Below are 25,271 nucleotides of genomic sequence, written 5' to 3'. Positions count from 1 at the left end.
CTTTTGGAGATGCTATTTGTGGTAGAGGGACATAACAAACAAATGTCTGCTAGAAAAATAGTGTGATGGTGGGTTAATGACAAAACATTTCTATCTAGTGTATGATTTCAGTGTTTTAATGTGTTAGAAATTGAAAACACGTAGACTTCAGGCAACTGGAATCAATTTGTTCTTTTTAAAGATTTTGTCCTTTTTTTTTTAGCACAGCTATATTGACTGTATTGAGTTTTCCTGTAGGCAAGTTTTTTTCTAGATGAATCCATTACTTGCATGAACCACCTAATGTGTGGACATGCACTTTTCATTATGTCTGTCTGTATTTTTTCTCACTGTTTTGTTGATGATGGGTGGTAAATAGTTAGAATATATGCATTTCAGTGTAGTAGTCAGTTTTGCTTGGTATCTCTTTAACACCATCTGAGAGGTTGCTGTTATAATTTATAATGTGGATGAAAGGTTGTGAAATAGAATGTAGGGCAGGATGAAGGTAAACTACTTTGGAAAATTTTAACTTGAAAGGTAATTGGTGCTTTTTTCTTATGAGATATCATTTCCAGATTGATGGGCAGAAATGCAAAAGTAAAGATGCAATTTAAATTAAAACTTTTCCAGCAAATTGCTTTGAAACCAAGAGGCTATATTCCCAATTTTTTTAAAGTTTAGTTTAAGAAATAGCTTTAGGAGATACCTTTAAATTAATGGAGTATAATGATTATATTACAGAGCAATATATTATAAATTATATAAGAGAAAATACATTTAGAACATTATTTTTTCTTCTACAGTATAACTACAGATCTAATTTTGATACTATTTCAAATTGATATTTTAGTGAGCAGAAATAGTTTGCAGAATCTACTTTAAATTCACCAAGTTAAATGAGAAGTAGCATCAGCATCAACTTTTTATACATTCGTTGTTTTCATATGACCAAATAGTGAGATGAAAATTCCATTGACTCAACTATGTGTCTTGCACCCTCTGAGAGGGCCTAGTATTCCTGGAAGTGCATTTCTATTCTTCTTGAAACTTACTGATTTTTTTTTTCTGTAAATCACCCTTTATTTCATAGTTCTTCTAACACTTGTGTTAAAGGATCATAATTGTTATGAAATGAGTATTGTGAGAGAAGCAGCTTGGTAGAGTAATGAACAATTACACAAAACTACAAAAACCGTATTCCTGCTCATCCACAAGTTGTGGTAATGACACTGGCAATCATTTGTTTCAATGGGCGCCTCTCAGTGCCTTCACCTCTAAACATCAGGGCTTTACTTTTTGAGTTCACAGAACTCTTTATCACCCAAACGTACGGTTTTGTTTAAAATATGGTCACAGATCTTAGGAAAGACAAAAATAATACTTGACAATTTTTGTTTACCAAAATAAACATTTTAGTTCAAATAGTTTGCAATGAGGAGGTGCTTTGTGTCTGTCTAGTTCACAGCAGAACGGCCATGAAAACAATGAAAAGTTCAACTGTTTTCCTTACATGATAAGAGTAATGTCTGGTTGTTTCTGTACCAAGTTCATCAATTATAATGAAAACCAACACTTTATAAAATGGTATCATTACTGAAGAGATTGTAGTTTAGAAGTCAGCTTCCTTGTTCTAAGAGAAAATCTAGAACAATTCTGGTGCAAATTAAACTGTATCTTATGATCCATGTTGGTTTCAGTGTTATTAACTAGCTAATGTGATCACTTTGATTTGATCTGCATTATATATTGTTATCACTGGGGCTTTGTTGCTCAGGGTGACTATTTCAGATAAATAGAGTCAATAACAGAGAAAGGGAGAGGGAGAGGGAGAGACCACAGCACCTATGCTTCCTTCAGTGTGGTGGAGTCCAGCAAACTTGACTCACAACAAAGTAAGAACCTCAGCCAAGTGAACTTTGTTGCCCACCCTGTTTTTTTTTTTTTTTTTAATTTATTTAGCTTTGTTTGAGCCATAACTCTATAACCTTATTATCTTTGGTTTAGAGATTCCTAAAGTACTTGTATAGTACACTAGTTTTACCAATAGACCCTTTACAATTTTATAATTTTTAAACATCTGATTTTGTTATTCAGTTCACATTAAAAAATAGTGGTTTGTACATTTTCTGCCTGTATAAAAGGCGACAATAAAAAATTGTCTGTAGTTAGCTATCAACAGCAATTCCTAATGTTGCCACATGGGGTCGCCCAGACCTTCAATTTGACTTCAAAAGGAATTTTACTGTCATTTGCTTTTTTGTTCTCCAGGGCATACTTACTGGCTGGGCTGGAGTAGGGGTAGAATCAGTAAAATCTGTGTGAGAAACTGCACTGGAACCTGTTATCCTTTATTTCTGCTTTAGATTTTATGTCTGACAGACAATGATAGTTTAATAGCGGTATACTTCAGTGATGGAAATGAATGTATTCTGGAAAAAGGGCTCAGCTGTGATGGATTTATTCAAGTGCTCGTCCCAGCTTTTAATTGTAGAGTCAGTTGCTTCTCTACCTTCTGGTTAAGATTAAGTGTAATACTTACTCTTGTCAGTTAATACTGCACATATCTTGTAGCCTCCCCAAGACCTGCCTGTTCATTACCTTCAAGAATGGTGGACTTTTGTCTAGGAAGTAAAAGCAAAACAAACAAAAAACAAAAACAAAGGAAAAAACCCATTAGTCTCTTCAACTAATGAAAGGGCTTAAGTCAACAGAATATTAATCATTCTGGGATTTTCTTGCTTCTTAAAATGGTAGTATTTGACTAACTATGTCTTAGTTATATCTGTGTCATTTGTCTCATAGCAAGTACTCTTTGAACTATAAAATAAGGATATTATATACATAAGAGTTTATATTTAATAAAACTGCCTGTGTACCTTGTGTTGCTTAAATTTAGCAAATATAATTTGTATTCCACTGCAATTTTATCTATAACTTTAGATTAAAAAGTTTACCTAAACTTTTTTATCTAAAAAAAGTTAGGTTTAAAAGTATATGAGGGGGGAGGAGGCCAGAAGCTCACCAGGTACCAGGGTTTGAGTCTCTCACCAGCCCCATGGAGGCAGCCCATAAAGAGGGAGCTTCACCCGTGTGAAGTGGTGCTGGAGAACCTCTCCTCTCACCCTTTACCTTAAAAAAAAAAAGTCATTAGGAGGTGGAATTGTGCAGGCAGGAAGCCCCAGTGAAACCCTGATGGCTGGGGACTGGGCTGTGGGGCACCAGCTAAGTGCACATACCACCACGCCCAAGGACCCGGGTTCTAGTCACTGTTCCCCACCTGCAAGGATAAGCATCATGAGCGGTGAAGCAGGTCTGCAGGTGTCTGTCTTTCTCCTTTTCTATCTCCTCTTCCCTCTCAATTTCTCTCTGTCCTGTCAAATAAAATAGAAAAAGGAAACAAAGATAAAACAACTGACTGGCAGGAGCAGTGGATTTGTAGTGTTGGCAGCAAACCCTAGTGACAACCCTGGCAGCAATTCAAAAAAAGGATAAAAAGTTCTATAGACATTTTGTAGTTATTAGAGCATGCCTGCCTGGACTAGCAAGAGAGCTCACCTAGGAGGATGCCAGCTTGGCCATGGGCACAACTAGGTTCGAGCCTGGTCACCCAGGAAAAGCTTTGGTGCTATGGTGTCTTTATCTCTCTCTCTCTCTCTCTCTAAGATATTTTATTTTTATGAGAAAGAAAGTGAAAGAGAGAGAAAGAGACCATCCAGAGCACTGCTCAGCTCAGTTGGGCCTGGGAATTGAACCATGGACCTCAGAGCTTTGGGCACGAAAGTCTTTTGCATAACCATTAAGCTATCTGCCCTTGACTCTGTCTTTCTCTCTGGAGAAGTTAGCTTAGGGTAGTGGCCATAACAAAAGAAAAAAAACCCAAAACCTTCATTATATTGTATTGTATGGTAACTTATAGAATGGACCTTGAAAACCTTTTGTATGTGTTTAAGAAGCTCAACAACTTTTACACACAGTTTAACTCAAGGAATTGACACATCACTAGATAAACAAGTATAAATCAAACATGTAAACTAGGATGCACTGCTCCAGCTTCTCTACTGTTGGTTGATCATCACTGCCTGTTTGGTGCATTTTTAAAAATTTCTTTACTGGGGAATTAATGCTTTACATTCAGCAGTAAATACAATAGTTTGTACATGCATAACATTTCCCAATTTTCCACATAACAATACAACCCCCACTAGGTCCTCTGTCATCCTTTTTGGACCCCCACCCATTCCAGAGTCTTTTACTTTGGTGCAATACACCAATTGCAGTTGAGGTTCTACTTGTGTTTTCTCTTCTGATCTTGTCTTTCATCTTCTGCCTGAGAGTGAGATCATCCCATATTCATCCTTCTGTTTCTGACTTACTTCACTTAACATGAATTTTTCAAGGTCCATCCAAGATTGGCTGAAAATGGTGAAGTCACCGTTTCTAATAGCTGAGTAGTATTCCATTGTGTATATAGAACACAACTTGCTCAGCCACTCATCTGTTGTTGGACACCTGGGTTGCTTCCAGGTTTTGGCTATTACAGATTGTGCTGCTAAGAACATATGTGTACACAGATCTTTTTGCATGGGTGTGTCATGTTCCTTAGGATATATCCCCAGGAGAGGAATTGCAGTATCATAGGGTAGGTCCATGTCTAGCCTTCTGAGAGTTCTCCAGAGAAGTTGGACCAATTTACATTCCCAGTTTGGTGCATTTTGGTTTTCTCAGCCCCCCCCCACCCCCATCTGTCTGTCTGTCTGTCTGTCTCTCTCCATGTATGTGTGTGTGTGTGTGTGTATATATATATATATATATATATATATATATATATATATATATATATATATATATATATATATGTATATGAAGATTCTTATTAGACTGCAAGTGCATTCAATCTTTTCCTTGTTCCATCTGTTTTGGTATGTATGTTATATTTTAATCCTCTGCCTCATTGGGGAAACTGATGATCCTTCCTAGCCGACTGAATCCACATGGATCCCAGTCACTTTCAAAGCCAGCAACAAGCAGCTCCTGACAGCTTTCAACCTGATGCTGTTGACTGGCTATGGAAGAACGCAAACGCTAGAAGAAGACTGGTTAGTTTATGGGACAAACAAATTAGCAGCCCGTATGCCATGTGGATGTATGTGGATTTCTTTGACAACTACTTGCGTGCTAATTTTTGGTCCATGTGTGACTAAGTTGTAGTTAGAAGAGTTATAAAAGTGCTGGATTGGGAGGTGGGCGGCAGTGCAGCAGGTTAAGCGCACATGGCACAGAGCACAAGGGCCGGCATAAGGATCCCCGTTCGAGCCCCCGGCTCCCCACATGGGGGGGGAGTCACTTCACAAGTGGTGAAGCAGGTCTACAGGTGTCTGTCTCTCTTCCTCTGTGTCTTACCCTCCTCTCTCAATTTCTCTCTGTTCTATCCAACTACAACAGCTATGACAATACTAACAACTACAACAAGCGCAACAACAAGGGCAACAAAATGGAAAAAATGGCCTCCGGGAGCACTGGATTCATAGTGTAGGCACTGAGCCCCAGTGATAACCCTGGCGGCAAAAAAAAAAAAAAAAAAAAGTGCTGGATTGGGAGTTGGGCGGTAGCGCAGCAAGTACTGGTATAAGGATCCCGGTTTGAGCCCCTGGTGCCCCACCTGTAGGGGAGTCGCTTCACAGCCGGTGAAGCAGGTCTGCAAGTGTCTTTCTCTTGCCCTCTCTGTCTTCTCCTCCTCTCTCCATTTCTCTCTGTCCTATCTAACAACGGACATCATCATCATCAGCAACAACAATAATAACTAAAACAATATAACAACAAGGGCAACAAAAGAGAAAATAAATAAATAAATATTTTTTTTAAAGTGCTGGATTGTTTGGGGCACAGAATTACCAAGTTTCCAGGTGAACCATTGTGAATCTTTAGAAAATAGGTTTGCAACTATGTCCTGAACCCTGAAGTTCATTTTATAGTCAAAAGCAGGTAATTCCAGCTTGTGGCTTTTTATTATTTTAAACGAGGTGCACCTGTTTGCACTTCACTGCCTGTCTGTATCCCTGGAGACAGCACACATCAAGCGATGAGCAGGAATTCACTGGGCTAGATAGAGGATTGCTTAGAATGTTATTGAAGTATCTCAAGTATAGAATTAGTGATGATACCAGAGCATTGGAAAACTCCCTTCTTTCTGTAAAAACTAGAGGGAAAGAAGTGATAGTAAGTAAAAACCTACTTAAGTGCCTGTAAAAGCATCCTCTTGTGGTCCAGGAGGTGGCGCAGTGGCTAAGGCACTAGACTCTCAAGCATGAGGTCCTGAGTTCAATCCCTGGCAGCACATGTACCAGAGTGATGTCTGGTTCTTTCTCTCTCTCCCCTATCTTTCTCATAAATAAATAAAATCTTTAAAAAGAAAAAGAATGAGAGCTTTAAAAAAAAGTGTCCTCTTAGCTGCTGAGTAAGAGCTAAGATGATTTACTTAGTGGTTGACCCGAAAAAAAAAAAAAAAAAAAAAACTTTGACAAGAGATTGAAAGAGAGCAGAGCATCTGGACCTGACACGTACGTGCACGTCCTCTACCCACCGAGCCTCCTCCCTCCACACTCACACAGCTAGACCGGAGCATCTGAAGCTCTTGTATTGAACTGCATGTAGGCTGCCGACTTCTCCTCTTTTTATAGCCATCTACCTTTCATTTATCTGCCAACGCCCTTTTAAAACCTCACTTCTCTGGATAAAACCACTTTTATCCAGGTACTTGTTTATACATGTAGTTTGGGCTAGAAAAGAGGCATTTATTTCTGCATGTGTGAACATGGAGTGGCGAGGTGATAGGCGTTTTCATCAATCCTCTAAGACCTTGGAAAGCAGACTAGTGATACAGATAATCTTTCATTTGAGTTGGCCAGTAAGGGACTTGCCTCATTCTCATTGCCTTAAGATTTTCTCTTAATTTCTAGGCAAAACTAGCTTATTTTCAGTTGTCTGAAACTGATACTCTTTTTTTTTTTTTAGTATTTATTTATTCCCTTTTTGTTGCCCTAGCTATTGTTATTGATGTCCTTGTTATTTGATAGGACAGAGAGAAATGGAGAGAGGAGGGGAAGACAGAGAGGGGGAGAGAAAGATAGACACCTGCAGACCTGCTTCACCACTTGTGAAGTGACTCCCCTGCAGGTGGGGAGCCAGGGGCTACAACCGGGATCCTTATGCCTGTCCTTGTGCTTGGCGCCACATGCGCTTAACCCGCTGCGCTACCGCCGACTCCCTGATGCTGATAGTCTATGTTGAGGGTGTTTATGGCAGAACATTTAGCCCTCACATGTACATTTAGATCAGAAGCTAAGTTGAGATGGATACAAATACTATTGGCATATTACTTTAATTTTATTTCCTTGTCCTGGGTTGGTCTTTGAAGGTATAGTTTCTTTTTATGTTAGGAAATAATAACAGCAAGGGCAGTTGTTGTCACATGAGTACAGTGTCCTACCTCCCAGTGATAGGCTTGAGTCCATCACTTCCATCACCAACTTCAGTCTTCCTTTGTCATGATGAACTGAGTCCCCGACGTCCTCTCAACATCCCACCTCGGCCACAAGCACTTTGCCGGAATACTAAAGCCCAACCTAGGAAAAGAAGGGAAGATGCTCCCACTGTCCTTCCTCTCGGTGTCTCCAGGGAAGAGATGCTATTGTCCATATTGATGGACACACTGAATTAAATAAAGCTTCCTCCCTTATTCTAGTTTTATTTGACAGGGCAGAGAAAACTCAGAGGGGAGGGAGAGAGAGAAGAAGAGAGAAAGATAGACTGTGCTTCACTACTCATGATGAGTTGCCCCTCCAGGTGGGGGGAGCAGGGGCTCAAACCCAGGGCCGTGCACAGGGTAATGTGTGTGCTCAGCCAGGTGTGCCACCGCCCACCTCCTTTCTCATCATCCTAAGTAATTAACTGCTTCCTTTCACCCCTGTCTCATCCTGTGAAATATCTGAAGTGACATCTAAAAAGTATTTACATCCCGGACAACACCAGGGGAAGCTCCATGTATGGTGGAGTGATTCTGTGGCGTTTCTCTTTGTATGTTGGGAATAAAGAAGGAAAAAATATGAAAATACAGAATGGTTCAAATGTAGAATTGAAGCCACATGAAATTCTGAGTAGGAAAATAAAGTCGAGAAGTGAATACCCAGCCAAATGAATACCTAGCCAAACCACAAAGAACAGCAAGAGGGCCAGGTGTTGGCTCACCTAGTAGAGGCCAAGACTAGGGAGTAGTGCTGCAGGTGTCTCTCCTCTCTGTCTCCCTCTCTCTTGCTGTCTCTTCTTTCACACTCTGTCATAAGAAAAAGGGAAGTCAGTGGCAAGATTTAACTGTGAAAATCAGAAGTATTTTTACTTTAGGGCTAGAAGGAGACTTTAGAAAGGGTGCAGGAGACACTTCTAAGCTATTTATCACTTGCTATTTATTTTTTAAAAATATTTATTTATTCATTTTTGTTGCCCTTGTTTCCATTGTTGTTGTAGTTATTGTTGATGTCGTTGTTGTTGGATAGGACAGAGAGAAATGGAGAGAGGAGGGGAAGACAGAGGGGGAGAGACAGACACCTGCAGACCTGCTTCACTGCCTGTGAAGTGACTCTTATGCAGGTGGGGAGCTGGGGGCTCGTACGGGGATATCACTTGCTATTTCTAATCTATTTCTAATCCTGGGTTGTAAGTATGCGTTTTTATTCTTTCAATCATACAATCATAAATCATACAATCATACATCTATATTTTATGTATTCATATGCATGATTTTATAATTAGGTAAGCTGACACTGAAAATCAGCTAAAAATAAGTACTTGATTTTGTCAAAACTAGAGAAAGAATCATTCTATGCGAGTCTCAAATTAACATAATTCAGGACAAAATAGGAAAATTTTAGTACTCAGACCAAATAATTTTGTTTTTCTCAGTCTGTACAGAGAATGTTTTGTTTGCTTTCAGGCTCCAGAGTTTAATTAAATCTTGACAACCAGAAATCACTTGGAAACTCAGTAACATGAAGTAGAGCAGTGAACAGCTGAAGAATTTAGGGCTTTTTAGTCTGAAAAGACTAATATTTACGGGGGAATATTAATGCTTTCTCCAAATGTTTGAAGACTTGCCATGTAGAGAAAGACTTTTGTATGAAGCCCCAAGGATTGAAAGTAAACCTAACAGAAGAAAATTGCAGGAAGGTAGATTATAATTTAATATAACCTGTAAACCATGTAAGCTTTTAAATGACTTAAAAGATTTGTGTTCTTATTTAAAAAAAAATTTTTAGCGGGCAGTTGATGGCTTATCTGGTTGAGTGCACATGTTACCATGCTTGAGGACATGGGTTCAAGCCTCCACTCCCCACCTGCTGGAGGGGAGCTTCAGGAATGGTGATGCAGCTCTTCAGGTGTCTATCTCACTCCCTATCTCCCCCTGTCCTCTACTTCTTTCTGTCTTATCTAGTAAAATAGAAAAAAAAAAAAAAGGAAGAAAAAAGAAAAGCCTGCCAGGAGAGGTGGATTAATAGTGCTGACACTGAGCCCCAGGAGAACACTGTAGTGGCAATAAAACAACAAATTTAAAAGAAAAGGGAGTCGGGCAGTAGTGCACTGGGTTAAGCTTACATGGCGCTCGAAGCTCAAGGACCAGCATAAGGATCCTGGTTAGAGCCCCTGGCTCCCCACCTGCAGGGGCGTCGCTTCACAAGCGGTGAAGCAGGTTCTGCAGGTGTCTATCTTTCTCTCCCCCTCTCTGTCTTCCCCTCCTCTCTCCATTTCTCTCTGTCCTATCTAACAATGGCGACATAAGTAACAACAACAATAATAACTACAACAATAAAACAACAAGGGCAACAAAAGGGAATAAATAAAAATGAAAAAAGAAAAAAAACCCAAATTTTAAACATTTATTGTTAATCTGTCTATTAGTTAAATACACAGAGGAAGGAAAGATTATCAGATCATTATAAATCAGAATTATTTCTCTTAAAACCACTTGAAATATATTAGCCTTGCTGTTTTGAAGCCCTCTGAAAATCTTGTCCTAAAAAGACCAATTTTAATAAAGCTTGCTTTTGGCATCTTTCTTATCATATGGTTTTCCTTATAACTATTAACTCATCAGGGCTCTCCTTTCTTAATTCTAGTTTATTAGCTGACAGCTCACTGCTTGCTAGTCCTTGTTAACTTATATGTTAGTACAAATTCTTTGCTTCTTATCATCATCATCATTTTATTAACATCTTCTCCTCCTTGGAGAGAGAGAGAGAATAGTGAACAGAATTGATGCTTCCTTACTGTATTGGGGCTCTAACCTGGTTGGCAGACATGTCAAAGCAGCACAAGATCTGGAGTAGAATGTTTTGCCAGCCCCAGAAATACTTACGGAGCTCTGTCTTTTGTGTGACATCCTGAGGATCACTGTGGCAAATGAGGCACAGTTGCTGCCTTCATAGAGTTTAGACTGAATTGATGAAGACAGATACTTACATCCCTGCTAAACTCGCAGAAGTGCAGAGTGACATGAGCATGTGCCACTGGATGGTCTGACCTAATCTCAGATGAAAGGACCGGAAAATACGACGCTGTATTTTACAAGTAATATCAGCAAAAGGAAATTCACTACTTTAAATTTAGTAGGCAACACAGACTGAAAGAACATAGAATTTGAAGCTAGGTTTTGAGTAGGTTTACATTCCACCTTCATTGATTACTTGAAAAGTTTATTTTTAACTTCTCTGTACTTCAGATTTGTCATTGTAAAACAGGAGTGTGAGCAGTATCTATCTCATTGGATAACTGTGTGTATGAAATGAGTTAAATTGTAAAGTGGTTGAAATAATTCCTTTTGTATTAAAATGTGGGGGGCACCTGGTAGAATGCACACATTATCCTTGCAAAGACCAGAGTTCAAACCCTTGTCTCCCACCTGCAGGAGGGAAGCTTCATAGTTAGTGAAGTAGGTTGCAGGTGTCTCTCTTCTCTGTCTCTTTCTCCCTTCTCAATTCTCTCTGTTCTATTAAATAAAAGAAAGAAGAAAAAAAAAAGGAAAAATGGCTTCCAGGACGGGAGGTTGGTAGATTCATTATGCAGGCAGCTAGCCCCAGCAACAATCTTAGTGGCTATAGAGGAAAAAAAAAAGGAAAGGAAAGGAAAAAATGTGTCATCGGAATAAAAGAATAATATTGAGTAAAAAAACCTAAAATTATTATTTTTTGAAGTGATTGCTTACTTCATGTGAGAGAGACCAGAACACTTGTTTACTCTGGCATTTGGTCGGAACCAGAGGACCATTATCTTGAATAGGGAATAGTTAGGCAATAGGGATAATCTTTTAATGAGTGGTAGTTCAAACAAATTGTTTCATACCATGAAATACTGCTGCATAATTCCAAATAAATAAAATAACAGTATCTATAGTAACCTGAAAGAAGGCCCAAGAAATTATACTGAGTGGAAAAAAACCAACAACATAGTTTTCTTATCAGCTTGCATTTATTCTGTGTCTTCACATTGCATTCTATTATGTGTCTCTACTCTTAAAAGAATACCAGTCAGAGGGGTTGAGTGCACCTGTTACCATGGACAAGGACCTAAGTTCAAGCCCCTACCCCCATCTTCAGGTGGGAAGCTTCAAGAGCAGTGAAGCAGTGCTGTGGCTGTTTCAGTTTCTCTCTGCCATCTCAGTTTCTCTGCCTCAATCGAATAAGTGAATAAATAAATACCAATGTATATTAAAAGGACAAAACATTTGAAAAACGAGTGTTTAAAAGGTTAAAAAACAGTATAAGTGTCCACCCTACTCTGGTTAGCGTCACCTTGAATAAATGCATTTCCAATGACCTTGCTTCCAGGACAAGTCATATTCTGAAGTGTACTAGGGATTAGGTTAGATGCTCAACATACCAACTGGCAACATAGGCACACAAGTGAACAATCAAGATCGGCAGTTAGTCATACTCTGATTTTTCTGTCTTTCTTGAGTTTTAGTTTCCTTGCTCTTGTTACTGGGAGAAGCTTTGAAATCACCCACTATGATTACAGATTTATCTTTTCTTCCTTTTGGTTTTATCAGTGTTGGCCACATTTATATTTTTATTTTAGAAAGTTCTAAGTTACTCTGCCTCTGAATATTACTTTTGTTCCAGTTTTCCCATTTCCTTATTCCAGTTACATATATTAGTTTTGTTCTATTTTTTCCATTAAAAATTTTTTTCCCCTGTTGTTGCCTTTGCTTTTTATTGTTGTTGTATTTATTATTGATATCGTCGTTGTTAGAACAGAGAAATGGAGAGAGGAGGGGAAGACAGAGAGGGAGAAAGTTAGACACCTGTAGACCTGCTTCACCGCCTCTGAAGCAACTCCCCTGCATGTGGGGAGCCGGGGGGCTCGAACCAGGATTCTTATGCTGGTCCTTGAACTTGGTGCCACGTGCGCTTAACCAGCTGTGCTAATGCCCGACTCCCTATTTTTCCATTAAAAAATAATAATTTAGCGGGGAGGGAGATTTAGAGAGGGAGAGTCACCTGTAGCTATACTTCACCACTTGGGAAGCTTCCCTCCTGCAGGTGGGGACCAGGGGCTTGAACCCAAGTCTTTGTGCACCACAGTGTGTGTGGTAACCTGGCCCCTGTATTTCTTATATCTATTGTTCTTTATGTGTTTTCTGTTATTTTATATATTCAGTTTGCACATTTTCTTTAGGCATGTCATGACTCATGAGTTCAATTTTTTTTATCTGACATTCATTTACATTTATTTCTTAGTAATGCAATCATATTTGGCATTTTCAAATTTTCATCTTTCTTTAAACATTTTAATCTTGTCTCATTTCCTTGAGCATATCATAATACCAAGTTCTGGAAATGTCTATACAGCTACTATCGTTGACTTGATTTTGGTTCTCGGACATATTGTTTCAATATCTGGTTTTTTTAAATTTTTGGATAAACAGAAAAATTGGGGGAGATAGGGAAACAGAGATAGACACACCTGCAGCACTGTTTCACCACTAATGAAGCTTTCCCCTTGCATGTGGGAACCAGAGACGTGAACCAGGATCCTTGTGCACCGTAATAGGTGTGCTTAGCCAGGTGTGCCCCCACCTGGCTCCCATTGTTTCTATATATTTGTATGACTTTTTCTTTCATTTTTATTGGATATGATAGAGAGAAGTTGAGGTGGGGGAGGTAGAGATGGAGAGAGATACAGAGACTTCACTGCTTGTGCAGTGACTGTCTTGTAGGTGGGGAGCCTGGGGCTCGCACTGGCGTCCTTGAGCTGGTCCTTGCGTTACATACTGTGTGCACTTAACCCTGTGCACCACTGCCCAGCACCCCCCCCTTTTGCTTGCCACCAGGGTTATTGATAGGACTAGGCGCCTGCAAAACCCCACTGTCCTTACGGCCATAGTTTTTTCTTTTCTTTCTGTTTTTGCTAGAGGACAAGAGACAGAAAGAGAGAGAGAGAGAGAGGAGAAACAGGAGGAGGAGACGCACCTTCAGCTCTGTTTTGTGTACTGTGAAACTTGCTCCCTACAGGTAGGGGCCAGGTGGTTGAACCTACATGGGTATGTGTACGTTCTATCAGGTGTGATTTTTTTATTGAGTGACAGATACTGTCTATGAGAAAATGCGGAAATATTTTAAAAGCTAGCATGCTGTGATCTAAAGGGGGAATTTATTTTTCTGTCAGAATGTGGTTAGGGACTGATGGCTTTATTTTATACAGTAGCTAGGGGTTGAGAAGCTCTGAAGTTGAATTTCCTCTCTGTTAAACTGGTTCACTTCTAGTTCAGTTACACTTAGGGTTCCAGACGTACTTCACTGGTAGCTTCTTTGCTCTGATTTTTGTCCTGTCCTCAGAAATTTGTCTGTCTCTTATCATTTCCTGGCTTCTCAGATTCCTGTTTAGAATTGGCAGGTCCTTTCAGAGTGAATGCATCTTTAAAAGACAGGCACTCCTCGGAGGACTTCTTTCTGTTCTAGATTACAATCTCATAGAGACTTTTGCTCTTAATAATTGTTAAATATTTTCTAGTTTCTCCCAGGGGTGCGCTTAAGTTACCTACCTCATCATGTAAAATCAGGAAGTAGCTAGACTTTTTGTCTACTGAGTTCTCCTCTTAAAAGATGGTCACTGAAATATATTTTACATGGGTTATCAAATATTTTCTTTTGCTCATACTTTTATGTATAGTTATTAGCATGAAGTTAGGATTGAATATCCATATCTATTGCAAAGTTTTAAGACACAAAGAGACAGAAAGATGTCCATCATACTGTATGTGGTTAAATTAGGCCTCAAATAGAAGAAAGCTTAGCTGTTATCAACAATGTTTTTGTCTTAAAGCTTAGTATCATTTTGGCCATCTGTATATATTTAAGATAGGCAGGAAAATGTGCTGTTACTGTTCAATTTTGTTAGTTTTCTTCAATTATCAGACATTGAACAGTGCCATTTATTAAAAATTTTATTCGTAGAGTAGTATTTCTTGGGAAAACCAACTAATAAGCACTTAATCTGATAGGAAGGTAAATTTTGTTCTGATAATGTGTTAACTCAATAATTTTCATTCAAGTATCAAAATACTGTTCTCTGTTCATCTTTGCAGAGCTTTAGAAATAATAACTATTTGACATTTGTTCCTTACTCTCTGAATGTGTTCTATTTACTGATCAAAAATGTTTTTAACTGACGTTGTCAAGGATTCCGTGCACTTCCAAGACAGGGATGATACCAACTTAAAAGACTCAATCAGTTCTTTTCTGTCTTCACTGCTTACAGACAGGGAACACAGTCTCTTCAGCCTGGACCTTTGTAGAAGAATTTGGAGAAAATAAACAGGTAAGAAAAAAAGTCGTAGGAATATTAAGCAATAGATTTAGTTTCCAGACAGCCACTTAAGACCTTTTCGGATGAAACCTTTTTGAAATACTTTTAGTTATAATGGCTGTGTTAATTACAGAGCTAGTGACAAACCTGTAACCTGCTGCTGTACATTAGGAGTTACCAGGCTGATAGGCAGCATTTTAAATTGTGACTTGGGCACATTTCTCAAACTTACAAGGAACTTAAATTACTCAAGCATAATAAATCAAAATTGCTGCTGAGAAAATTGGTAGCTTGCTGGACTTCACCATTTTGGTTCTTTCCACATGGTACTGAGAAGATTCAGTTTTTGTTAGCAATTAAGGGTAGTTCATAATTTTAAAAAAATATTTATTTACTTAATTTTAATGAGAGAGAGACAGGGAGACAGACAGAAAGACACATACACACACACACACACACACACACACACACACACACAGAAAGAGAGAGAGAGAGAGGGAGAGGGAGAGGGAGAGGGAGAGAGGAAGACAGACAGATGTACCAGAGAACTGCTCAGTTCTGGCTAATGGTGGTGTTGAGGATTGAACCTGGTACCACAGAGTCTCAGGCATGACCGTCTTACCACAGAGTCTCAGGCATGACCGTCTTTTGCATATCTGTTAGGCATTCTTCCCAGGCTGTTACTTCATAGTTTGAGTAGACATTGTTACTGTCCAAACTCTATTTTACATGTAGTAACAGAAAGAAGTCTGTGATTTCCTGGGGAATAACCAGTACCACCAGCACCACTTTCTGTGCTCCTGAGTTATGGTCTCTGTTCTTCACTTTTCTGTGTCTCAGTTTTCTCATTGTTAGGAAAATAATATTCCTCTTGTAAGGCAGTTAGAAGGATTAAGTAGTGCTTTTCTTTCTGTATAATTACTTTTGACACCTATTGCTCTGTAAATGTAAGTTGAAAGTAATAGTACTCACATTTCAATGAATAATTTATTATGATTGAGACATATGCTTATTATGTATCAATTCTTAGCATAAAACACATAAATATATGACATCAGAAACATGCTCACTACAGGTGTTTTTTAATAGTTCCAGCTTGAAATTGTGAGTTCTTATTTTCAGAGAGAGATGGATCTTGAAGAGCTGCTATTTTTTCCGTGGCTTTTCCCTTCTTTTTAACTTGGGTTGTTTGCCTGGTGAGCTAGTTTTTGCACTATGTTCCACTCAGGTAGTGTTCCCTCTCCTTCTGCATTCTGTTACTCTTTTTCCACATGGCCCAGAAACTAGCATTCAAATGGATTACACATAAGTAATCTCTTAAGACAATAGTAGTAGATTGGTGACCTTAGATGTGGCTTATTTGGTCTCCAGGTTTTTTGTTTGTTTGAAAGGAGAGCTATAAGCTTAATTTCAGTACAGAGAGCTAGACACTTGTTTTGTATTTGACCCTCTGAGTTCTTTTTTCTTTGTTATGTCTTGGATCCTGAAAACATTTGTATTTGTAATTGCTGTATTTAGTGCTTCATGGTTTTTTTTTTTTTGTTAGCTTGTTTTACTTTTAATGTTTTCCCATTATTATTACTCTGAAAAGTTCTCACAGAATTGATTCTCCAACTTGTTCAGTGAGATGACTTTCTCTAGAATCAGGCTGGTGAAAACGATGTCTTGCTATATCATGCTGCATTTTAGCTGTAGAGCGATTGTGCCGCAGCCTGTTATGCCCATCTTTTCTCTGTCTTTTCTCAAGAGCTTGTGGCGAAGGGCTCCTTGTTTTGAGGTATTTCCCATTGTCTGGGATGTAGCTTTGGAGACATTGAAACTAACTCAAGAGTACTTGAATTGTGTTTATGATTTGAAGTATAATAAAATGTGCATATTTAAAATACTGTGGTCATTTATGGTTTCTGTATATGTAGTTGTGATGTCACAGCTAGTGAGCATACACTTCTGTCTAGTTGCCTTAGTGCCTCCTTGTAATATATTCCTTCTCCTTTAAATTTTTTTTTATTTACTTATTATTGGATAGAGACAGAGAGAAACTGAGAGAGGCAAAGGATATAGGAAGGGAAAAAGACACTAGCAGCCCTGCCTCATCACCTTGAAGCTTTCCCCTTGCAGGCAGTGATCAAGGGCTTGAACCTGGGTCCTTGCACACTTTAATGTGTGTGCTTAGCCAGACGCACCAGTGCCTGGCCCCTGCTCTTTTTTTTTTAAATAAATAATTTTACTCATTTATTTTTAATGAGAGAGATACAGAAAGATACAAAAACATACCAGAGCACTGTTCAGCTCTGGCTTACAATGGTGCTGGGGATTGAACCTGAGGCTTCAGAGTCCCAGGTATGAAAGACTTTTGTATAACCATTATATTCTCTCTCTCTTCCTCTCTCTCCCCCACCCTTTACTGACTCCAGGGTTATCTCTGGGGTTTGGTGCCAACACTAGGAATCCACTGCTCCAGGTGGCCTTTGCTCCCTTCCTCCCTGTTTGTATTGGGTAGTACAGAGAGAAGTTGAGAGGGTAGGGCAAGATAGGGAGAGAAAAAGATGCATGTAGACCTGTTTCTACTCTTGAGACCTCCTCCCTGCAGGTGGGGCCTGAACCTTGGTCCCTGCTCATGCCAGTGGGTACTCTCAGCTGGGTGTACCACTGCCTATTCTCCTGTAATTTCTTATTCATGATAGGTTTTTCCAAAACTGAATTTAAAAATAATTATTATTATTCTGGTAAAAATAGTGAATTAACTAACTAGCACCTTATAAGGAAGCCTTATAATCAATAGTTTTTCTCTTCAAGGTATCCATTACTGAGATAAACACACTCAGGACCTCCCATCCAGGTTTAAGCCTTAGAAAATACACTTACCACCTTACTTACCTGATACTGAAAATAGAAGATAAAAACATCATTTTGTGGGGTTGTAGATAATAATAAAGAAATGAGGTAAAGTGTGTGCACGTTTGACACTAGTGTATTCCAGCAAAAAGGTCAATTAAAAGCATCTAGCTGGGACTGGCTACCTTGGATGATGTGTTGCTTGCTCTGTGTGCACCACAGCCCCCGCCACAATGAAACTGTCTGTGCTGTGGTTTTCCACTCTGCCCGTCTTATCTAAAAAAAAAAAAAATCTAATCGGTGATTTTTAATGATTTAGTTTTTTGTTTTTGTTTTTTTACCCCCCATTTTGTTGCCCTTGTTTTATTATTGTAGTTATTACTTTTGTTATTGTTGATGTCGTCGTTGTTGGATAAGACAGCGAGAAATGGAGAGAGGAGGGGAAGACAGAGGGGGAGAGAAAGATAGACACCTGCAGACCTGTTTCACTGCCTGTGAAGCGACTCCCCTGCAGGTGGGGAGCCGGGGGCTGAACAGGAATCCTTAAGCCAGTCCTCGTGCTTTGTGCCACGTGCGTTTAACTGGTTTGCTACTGTCTGACCCCTATCTAGTTGAGGTTTTTAAAATACTTCACGGTTATAAATTGCTTAACAATTAGTAATTCTGGTTTATTCTGCTTTATATTTAGCTTTTGAGTCATTGACCTAGGGTGGGAAATACAAAACAATAAGTGATAAATTTTACTTATTGCTAATATGGGTGATCTATCTCTTAGAAAGTCTGAACCCAGCCCTACTTGTCATTCTGAATATGTACGTTAAAAACCAGTGGTGGAGGGGGTCGGGCGGTGGCGCAGTGGGTCAAGCGCATGTGGTGCAGAGCTCAGGGACCGGCAGAGACCGGCAGAGACCGGCAGAGACCGGCAGAGACCGGCAGAGACCGGCATAGGGATCCCTGTTCAAGCCCCCGGCTCCCCACCTGCAGGGGAGTTGCATCACAGGCAGTGAAGCGGGTCTGCAGGTGTCTATCTTTCTCTCCCCCTCTCTGTCTTCCCCTCCTTTCTCCATTTCTCTCTGTCCTATCCAACAACTAACAACATCAACAATGACAATAATAATAACCACAACGAGGCTACAACAACAACAACAACAAAAAGGGGGGGAAAATGGCCTCCAGGAGCGGTCGATTCATGGTGCCGGCACCGAGCCCAGCCAGTAACCTTGGAGGGGAAAAAAAAAAAAAACAGTGATAGGAGCTGGGTGGTGCTACACATGGTAGATTGCACACATTATCTCTCCTGCACAAAGACTTGGGTTCAGGTCCTGCTCTCCACTTGCAGGGGGAAAGCTTCATGAGCCACGCAGTAGTGTTGTAGCTGACTTCTTTTCTCTGTCCATCTCTGTCTCTCCTTCCTTGTCAATATTTCTGTCTCATCAAAAAAGGCCACTTGAGAGCTGTGGATTGTTAGTGTAGGCACTGAGCCCAAGCTATAACCCTGGTGGTAATAACATAAATAAATAGACACACATAAAAATGAAAAAAAAAAACTTACATGCCAGAAATCTATCTTAGTGGCATAGTGAAAGGTATTAATTCAGTCCAGTTAGTTACTGAATATTAAGAAGAAATTTTTAAAGTAACCTATTCTTTTATTTTTAAGATTTTATTTATTTATTAATGAGAAAGAAGGAGAGAGAGAAAGACCCAGACATCACTTTGGTACATGGTCTGCCAGGGACTGAACTCAGGACCTCATGCTTGAGAGTCCGATGCTTTATCTACTACGACACCTCGAGACCACTAAGAAGAAATAAAAAAATAAGAATCCTATAGAAATTAGACTCAACATCTGTATTAAAGATATAAGAAACAGGACAGGGAAAATAACTCACCTGGGCAGTGCATTGCTTTTCCATGCAAGTGAATCAGGTTTGAGTTCCCCCAGAATTGCATTGAAGGAGCTTAAGTGCTATGATGACGGTGTGTTGGGCAGACTCTCTGTCTTACAGAAAGAGAGAGAGAGAGAGAGAGAGAGAGAGATTGCATAGATTGAAATATCAGGTGCTCTGTCTTATTCATGAAGGTATAAATGATTAATAGCTGCTTTACAAAGAGAGAGAGAGAGATTGCATAGATTGAAATATCAGGTGCTCTGTCTTATTCATGAAGGTATAAATGATTAATAGCTGCTTTACAAAGAGAGAGAGAGAGAGAGATTGCATAGATTGAAATATCAGGTGCTCTGTCTTATTCATGAAGGTATAAAATGAGTAATAGCTGCCTTGTAAAAGTCTGGCTGAACCCTAACAGTGTAAAACACCTTTAGTTACCATGTGACCCAGCAATTCCATTCCCAGTATTTATATCAGGAGAATGGAGACTATATGACCTCACAGATTTTGCATACATTAGATTCCTTCCTTCCCCCTTCTCTCCCTCCTTCCCTCCCTCCCTCCTTCCTTTCCTTCCTTCCTATCTTCCTTCTTTCCTTCTTTTTCTTTCTTTTTTTCTTCCTTTATCACCAGCTTATTTCTGGGGCTCAGTGCTGGCACTAGGAATCCACAGCTCTAAGTGTCCATTTCCTGCTCCCCTTTCTTTTCTTCTATTTTATTTTATAGGACACAGAAAAATTGACAGGGGAGGTAGATAGAGAGGCAGAAAGAAAGTTACCTGCAGACTTGCTTCACTGCTTATGAAACTTCCCCCTGCAGGTGGGTAACTGGGACTCAAACCGGGATCCTTGTGCATGGTAAAAATAATGAGAAGTCAGTTGAGTGTGCCCCCAACTCCTGCCCCCCACCCACACAGTATATTTCTTAGCAGCCTTGTGCACAGTAGCCAAAAGCTGGAAACAATCTAAATGCCCCTTGGCTAAGGTGATATCCATTGATTGGCAAATGAACAAGCAAATGCAATGCCTCAGTACAATGCAGTATTATTCTGTGATGCCCAGGAGCACAAACATAAACTAAGTTCCTGTGGTAGGGATCAGAAAGTGGTTGCCTCCTCTCAGAGGGTGACTGACTGATGGGAAGGGAACACAGGGAACTTTGGACTAATAAATAATGTGAATTGTACTTCAGTTTATAAAGTGCCACATTAGTCAGATAGTACTGTAAAGCAGAAATTCTGAATATGGCTTTCTATAATCCCCTTAAGGCAAAGTGGGGGTGGGGGTGGGGGTGGGGGTGTCCAGATCTCAGTCTGAGGGAGGCAAGGCCCTGCAGTTGAAGAGCCAGGAAGAGAAACTGGAGGTGGGCAAACAAGGCTGTGCCCAGAATCTTCATGTGATCTCTAGTTTCCTCACAAGTGATGCTTTGACTGTTATGATGTAGGAACTGTATAGCTGTTCTCCAGAAAATGGAATGCAGCTGGGTTTACCATATCTGCTTTATCTTACGTTACATATGCACTTATTTATTTATTTATTTTATTTTTTATTTATTATTATTGGATAGAAGTAGAGAGAAACTGAGAGGAGTGGGGGAGATAGAGAGGGAGAGGAAGACAGAGAGACACCTGCAGCCCTGCTTCACCACTTGTGAAGCTTTCCCTCTACAGGCGGGGACCAGGGGCTTGATGCTGGAACCTTATGCACCGTAATGTGTGCGCTTAACCAGGTGCGCCACCACCTGGGCCCCCACACTTATTTTTTAATGATCTGAATGTTTTCTCCAAATATATTTAGATTCATGGGCTGAAATAGATTTTGAAATGTTTGTAAAATTGTGGAAACCTCTGAAACTTGCCACTTTCTAATCTGTAGTAGTAGAGGTAATTTTTTTTTTTTTTACATCACCACAGCCAGAGTTTAATTTAGTCACCTTTGGGTCTATTTCTTTGGATCTGAGGTTCTTTAAAACCCAGGCTTGTGCTAGCAGAAGTTCTCCTTCTCTCCCTCTCCCTCTCTTCTCCCACTCCCACCACCCTTCCCCCTTTCCCCTTCCCTTCCTTCTCCTTCCACTCTACTTAACTTCCCCTTGCTCTTTCTCTTCTCTCCTGTCTCTCTCCCTCCCTCCCCTCCCCCCTCCTCTTTCTTCTCTTCTTCCCTGGAGCCCAGATGTTGTGAATGCATGATTTCATTGCCCCCCATCCCCGCCTGGCCTTTTCATCTAGAGAGCTACACAGAGAAAGACTGAGATGAGACCTCATGACACAAAAGCCTGTCTGGTGCCTCGGCACTCACTCCCATGTGATACCTGGACTTGAACTTGAGTAGCCCATGTGTCAGGTGGCATGTGCTCTACCCAGTGAGCTTTCTCTCCAATTCCACTGGCAGGGTGCTATACAACTAACCTGATGCATGGAAAGAATATTCAGTGACTAGAACAGAAAAACTATTTAATTGAAAATTACATAGCTGTGGCATTGTTTTCACATTGATCTTTTCACTGAAGCAGTTGGAAGTATGTTTTGGTATATAACTTAAATCCTTGAATCATTGAAAAAATGTGAGAATGTAAAAATTGGTGTGTTTTTAAATTAAAGTATAGTAAGGCGCTGTCCGAATTGCCGATGTGCTGCCATACACACTATGCCAGCAGTTGTCAGTCTGTGTGTGCGAGGCCTTCTTCACTACATCCTACGCTGTATGAATAGATTGTACTGGCCCTTGGTAGATCTAATCTAGGTGGAATTTCTCTATGAAAACAGTATTTCCACACCTATAGAAGCTCTGGATGTCAGAGAAGCAAATGTTTTTATTACTAATTCCTCACTCCTTTTGGAAATACCAAGACTATATTGAGCTGGAGGCTTGAAATGTATTTATCTTTTTGGAAGAAATTACTTCTATTGATATTGTGGTGTACCATTCATAATATACAGATGTGATAAATTATTCTAATTACATTTACTACAGTACTAGAAATTAAGCCAATATTTCACTGATTCCTATTTTTTCCATTTTTTCTTAACTAGGTCCTTTCTGATGTTGCTTGAAATTATTCTGCAGTTGATCTCATTCCCGTTGGCTAAACATTAAGTCCCATGGCAACACTACCCATGCTCAGATGCTTTAGGCCTCATTATAGTGCCAGGAAAACAGAGAACAAACAGTCAATCTAATTTCTTTTCTTCCATTCCTAGAAACATCATAACTATTAGAATCATTTTGTAGTCATTGTCACATTTTTGGCTTATGCTACGATAAAGAACATAGTTGAGTTTTTGGAATGTAGAGAATTTATAAATTTGGTCTTTAATATTTGTACACATATGAGTGTTACAATTAATGAAACAGGGAATTATCGGTGGATAACATGAATGTTTATTGTGGAACAGTAAAATTTCAAATAGAATTGGTTTTTTTAAAAAGAATACTAAATTGGAATTTTCTGTACTATCAGTTGATAATGGTTGCTTGATGTTTATTTTATAAAAAAGATTCATTTTACTGTTTTATGGTATCAGTAAGACTCTATGTTAAGCTGGTATGTTGAGTTGTGTAGCTATATCTGTACTAGTGTTTAAATAATGAAATTTTGGGCAGTTAGTTTACACCAAATGTTTTAGCAGTTGGAGGATGAATATTTCTGCTGAATGAATGCCTAGTGCGGTTTCAAAAAAAGGAGCAAGTATGAATTTGCTGGTTTTTATCTTTCCTCCATGGATTATCCATTAATGTCAGAACCAAATTTAAAGGCTCATTGTGGAGCAAGAGCAATCAGAGGTTCTCTTTTTCTGTAATTAAAAATAAATAAATAAGGACACAGAATGCATTCTATTAAGATCTCTAAAGCATGTGTCAGTGAAAGAAACAGTTGTGGCTAATTTGCAAAGCAGTGAATGCTGAAACAGTCTTCACCAGCATTATAGTGTCACCAGGATCTGGAATGTTAGAACATTATGTTAAACTGTGATTATAGTCTTAATGCTTCTTGTCTCTTTGAATTAAATTCATATCCACAAAGATGTGCAGCATAATGGTTCATGTATTTATTTACAGACTACAATTTCCATCGCAGCTCAATAAATAGTCTTTCCCCTGTTAGTGCCACCCTCTCTTCTGGGACTCCCAGCGTGCTGCCTTACACTTCAAGGCTTTACTCTTATCCAGGCTACCCCTTGTCACCAACAGTATCTCTTGCTAATGGCAGCCACGTTGGACAGCGACTGTGTATCTCCAATCAGGCCTCATTCTTCTGAAGAATATCTTGTAAACATTAGTACAAAAGTCTCACTGTAAAGCATGCAAATTAAAATGCTGTTTTATTTTTTAGAATCGAGTTTGCACATCTGGTTTTAAATCGATAGACATCTATTTATTCCAACACCGTAAATATCAGTCATAATTCGGAGTGTTCTATAGTTAACTGCACTCGATAAAATGCTCAGATAAAAACATTACTCAGTGGTTTTTCTTGATAAAGGTGTAACAAACTACTATACTTTTTATAACTTTGGGGATTTTCAATACTTGTAATTCCTGAGTGAGCAGTGGAACCTGGTTATTTTATGTGAAATCTCCACATAATAACTTTGCATTCATTTCACAGATTTTAAAGCACCTGTAGACAGTGGTTACACTAGATTTGATTCCCAAGGATCACTATTTTTTTGAAATGAAAACAATTATATGACCAGCGGCATCTAATGAGTATTATGTAGAAATGAAGGGCAAAACTATTAAGATGCAGATTTTACACAGTGCTGGAGAAGCAGCAGTCCTGCCATTGTGCTCCTTGAACAGAACTACTATTTCAGTTGATGTTTTGTTATAAGAGAAAACTTTGCTGTTAATGTATTTAAGGGTTTTTATAGTTATATTTCTTTTGTGTTTTTGATATCCACTGTATAGTTGTTTGGATAATAACTGTTATGGTTTTTAATGTTGAAATCATGTGTTGTTTAATTTTTGTACTTGAATTCAAATTCTTTGACATTAAATATGTGATGCTTCTAATACCAATGTGTTTTCTTTTTGTTTATTAGTATACACAACAAAATTAACTCTTTCATTTTGACCTTTTCTTGAGAAAAATTTCCCTTATAGGCTAAATGTCTTCATAGGGCCAAAAGAAAGGGTATTGCAGAAAGAAAAGTGTTAGTTCTGTAAAAGATAGCAACAAAAGTCCTTTCAGGTGCCAGTGGAACTGTTTTGTTGGGCACAGGAGGTAACCCAGTGGTTTTGCAAAAGACATTCACATCTAAGACTCTAAGGCCCCAAGTACATTCCCTTGCACCAGCATTAACCACATCTGAGCAGTGCTCTGCTATAAAAAAAGGCTTTGTGGGGGGGTGGTGGTGGTGGTGGTGGTGGTGGTGCGCTGGGTTAATAGTGTGAGGTACAAGGACCAGCGCTAGGTTCTGGTTTGAGCCCCTGGCTTCCCACCTGCAGGGGGGTCACTTCCCAAGTGGTGAAGCAGATCTGCAAGTGTCTTTCTTTCCCCTTCTCTGTCTGCCCCTCCCCTATCAGTTTCTCTCTGTCCTATCCAACAACAACAATAACAACAGCAGCAGCAACAACAATAACAACAATGGGAAAGAGATGGCCACCAGGAGTTAAGTGGATTCATGGTGCAGGCACCAAGCCACAGGGACAAAGGGATAACCCTGGAGGCAAAAAAAAAAAAAAGTTAAAAAAAATTAGATCCTGCCTT

The 25,271-nt window shown here is 39.4% G+C and overlaps 1 protein-coding gene across 3 annotated transcripts in view; it reads left to right on the top strand.

Annotated features, from left to right (window-relative positions):
• RBM46 (RNA binding motif protein 46) overlaps nucleotides 1-23,893 on the top strand; it is a 36,034-nt gene extending 12,141 nt beyond the window's left edge. The window contains exons 5-6 of one of the 3 annotated variants that reach the window (XM_060179191.1): nucleotides 14,788-14,847; nucleotides 22,591-22,791. In XM_060179191.1, the coding sequence (XP_060035174.1) occupies nucleotides 14,788-14,843 (56 nt within the window). In that variant the 3' untranslated portion in view covers nucleotides 14,844-14,847; nucleotides 22,591-22,791. Of the gene's footprint in view, nucleotides 1-14,787; nucleotides 14,848-22,590; nucleotides 22,792-23,617 lie in introns of those variants that run through there. The other 2 variants (XM_060179190.1, XM_060179192.1) reach the window with 2 other exon arrangements.
• Nucleotides 23,894-25,271: the final 1,378 nt, after the last annotated feature.

This window comes from Erinaceus europaeus, chromosome 19, assembly GCF_950295315.1.
Source record: "Erinaceus europaeus chromosome 19, mEriEur2.1, whole genome shotgun sequence".
NCBI classification, from domain to species: Eukaryota; Metazoa; Chordata; class Mammalia; order Eulipotyphla; family Erinaceidae; genus Erinaceus; species Erinaceus europaeus.
Note: the sequence above shows the minus strand (reverse complement) of the source record. Positions and strands in the feature narration are given on the sequence as shown.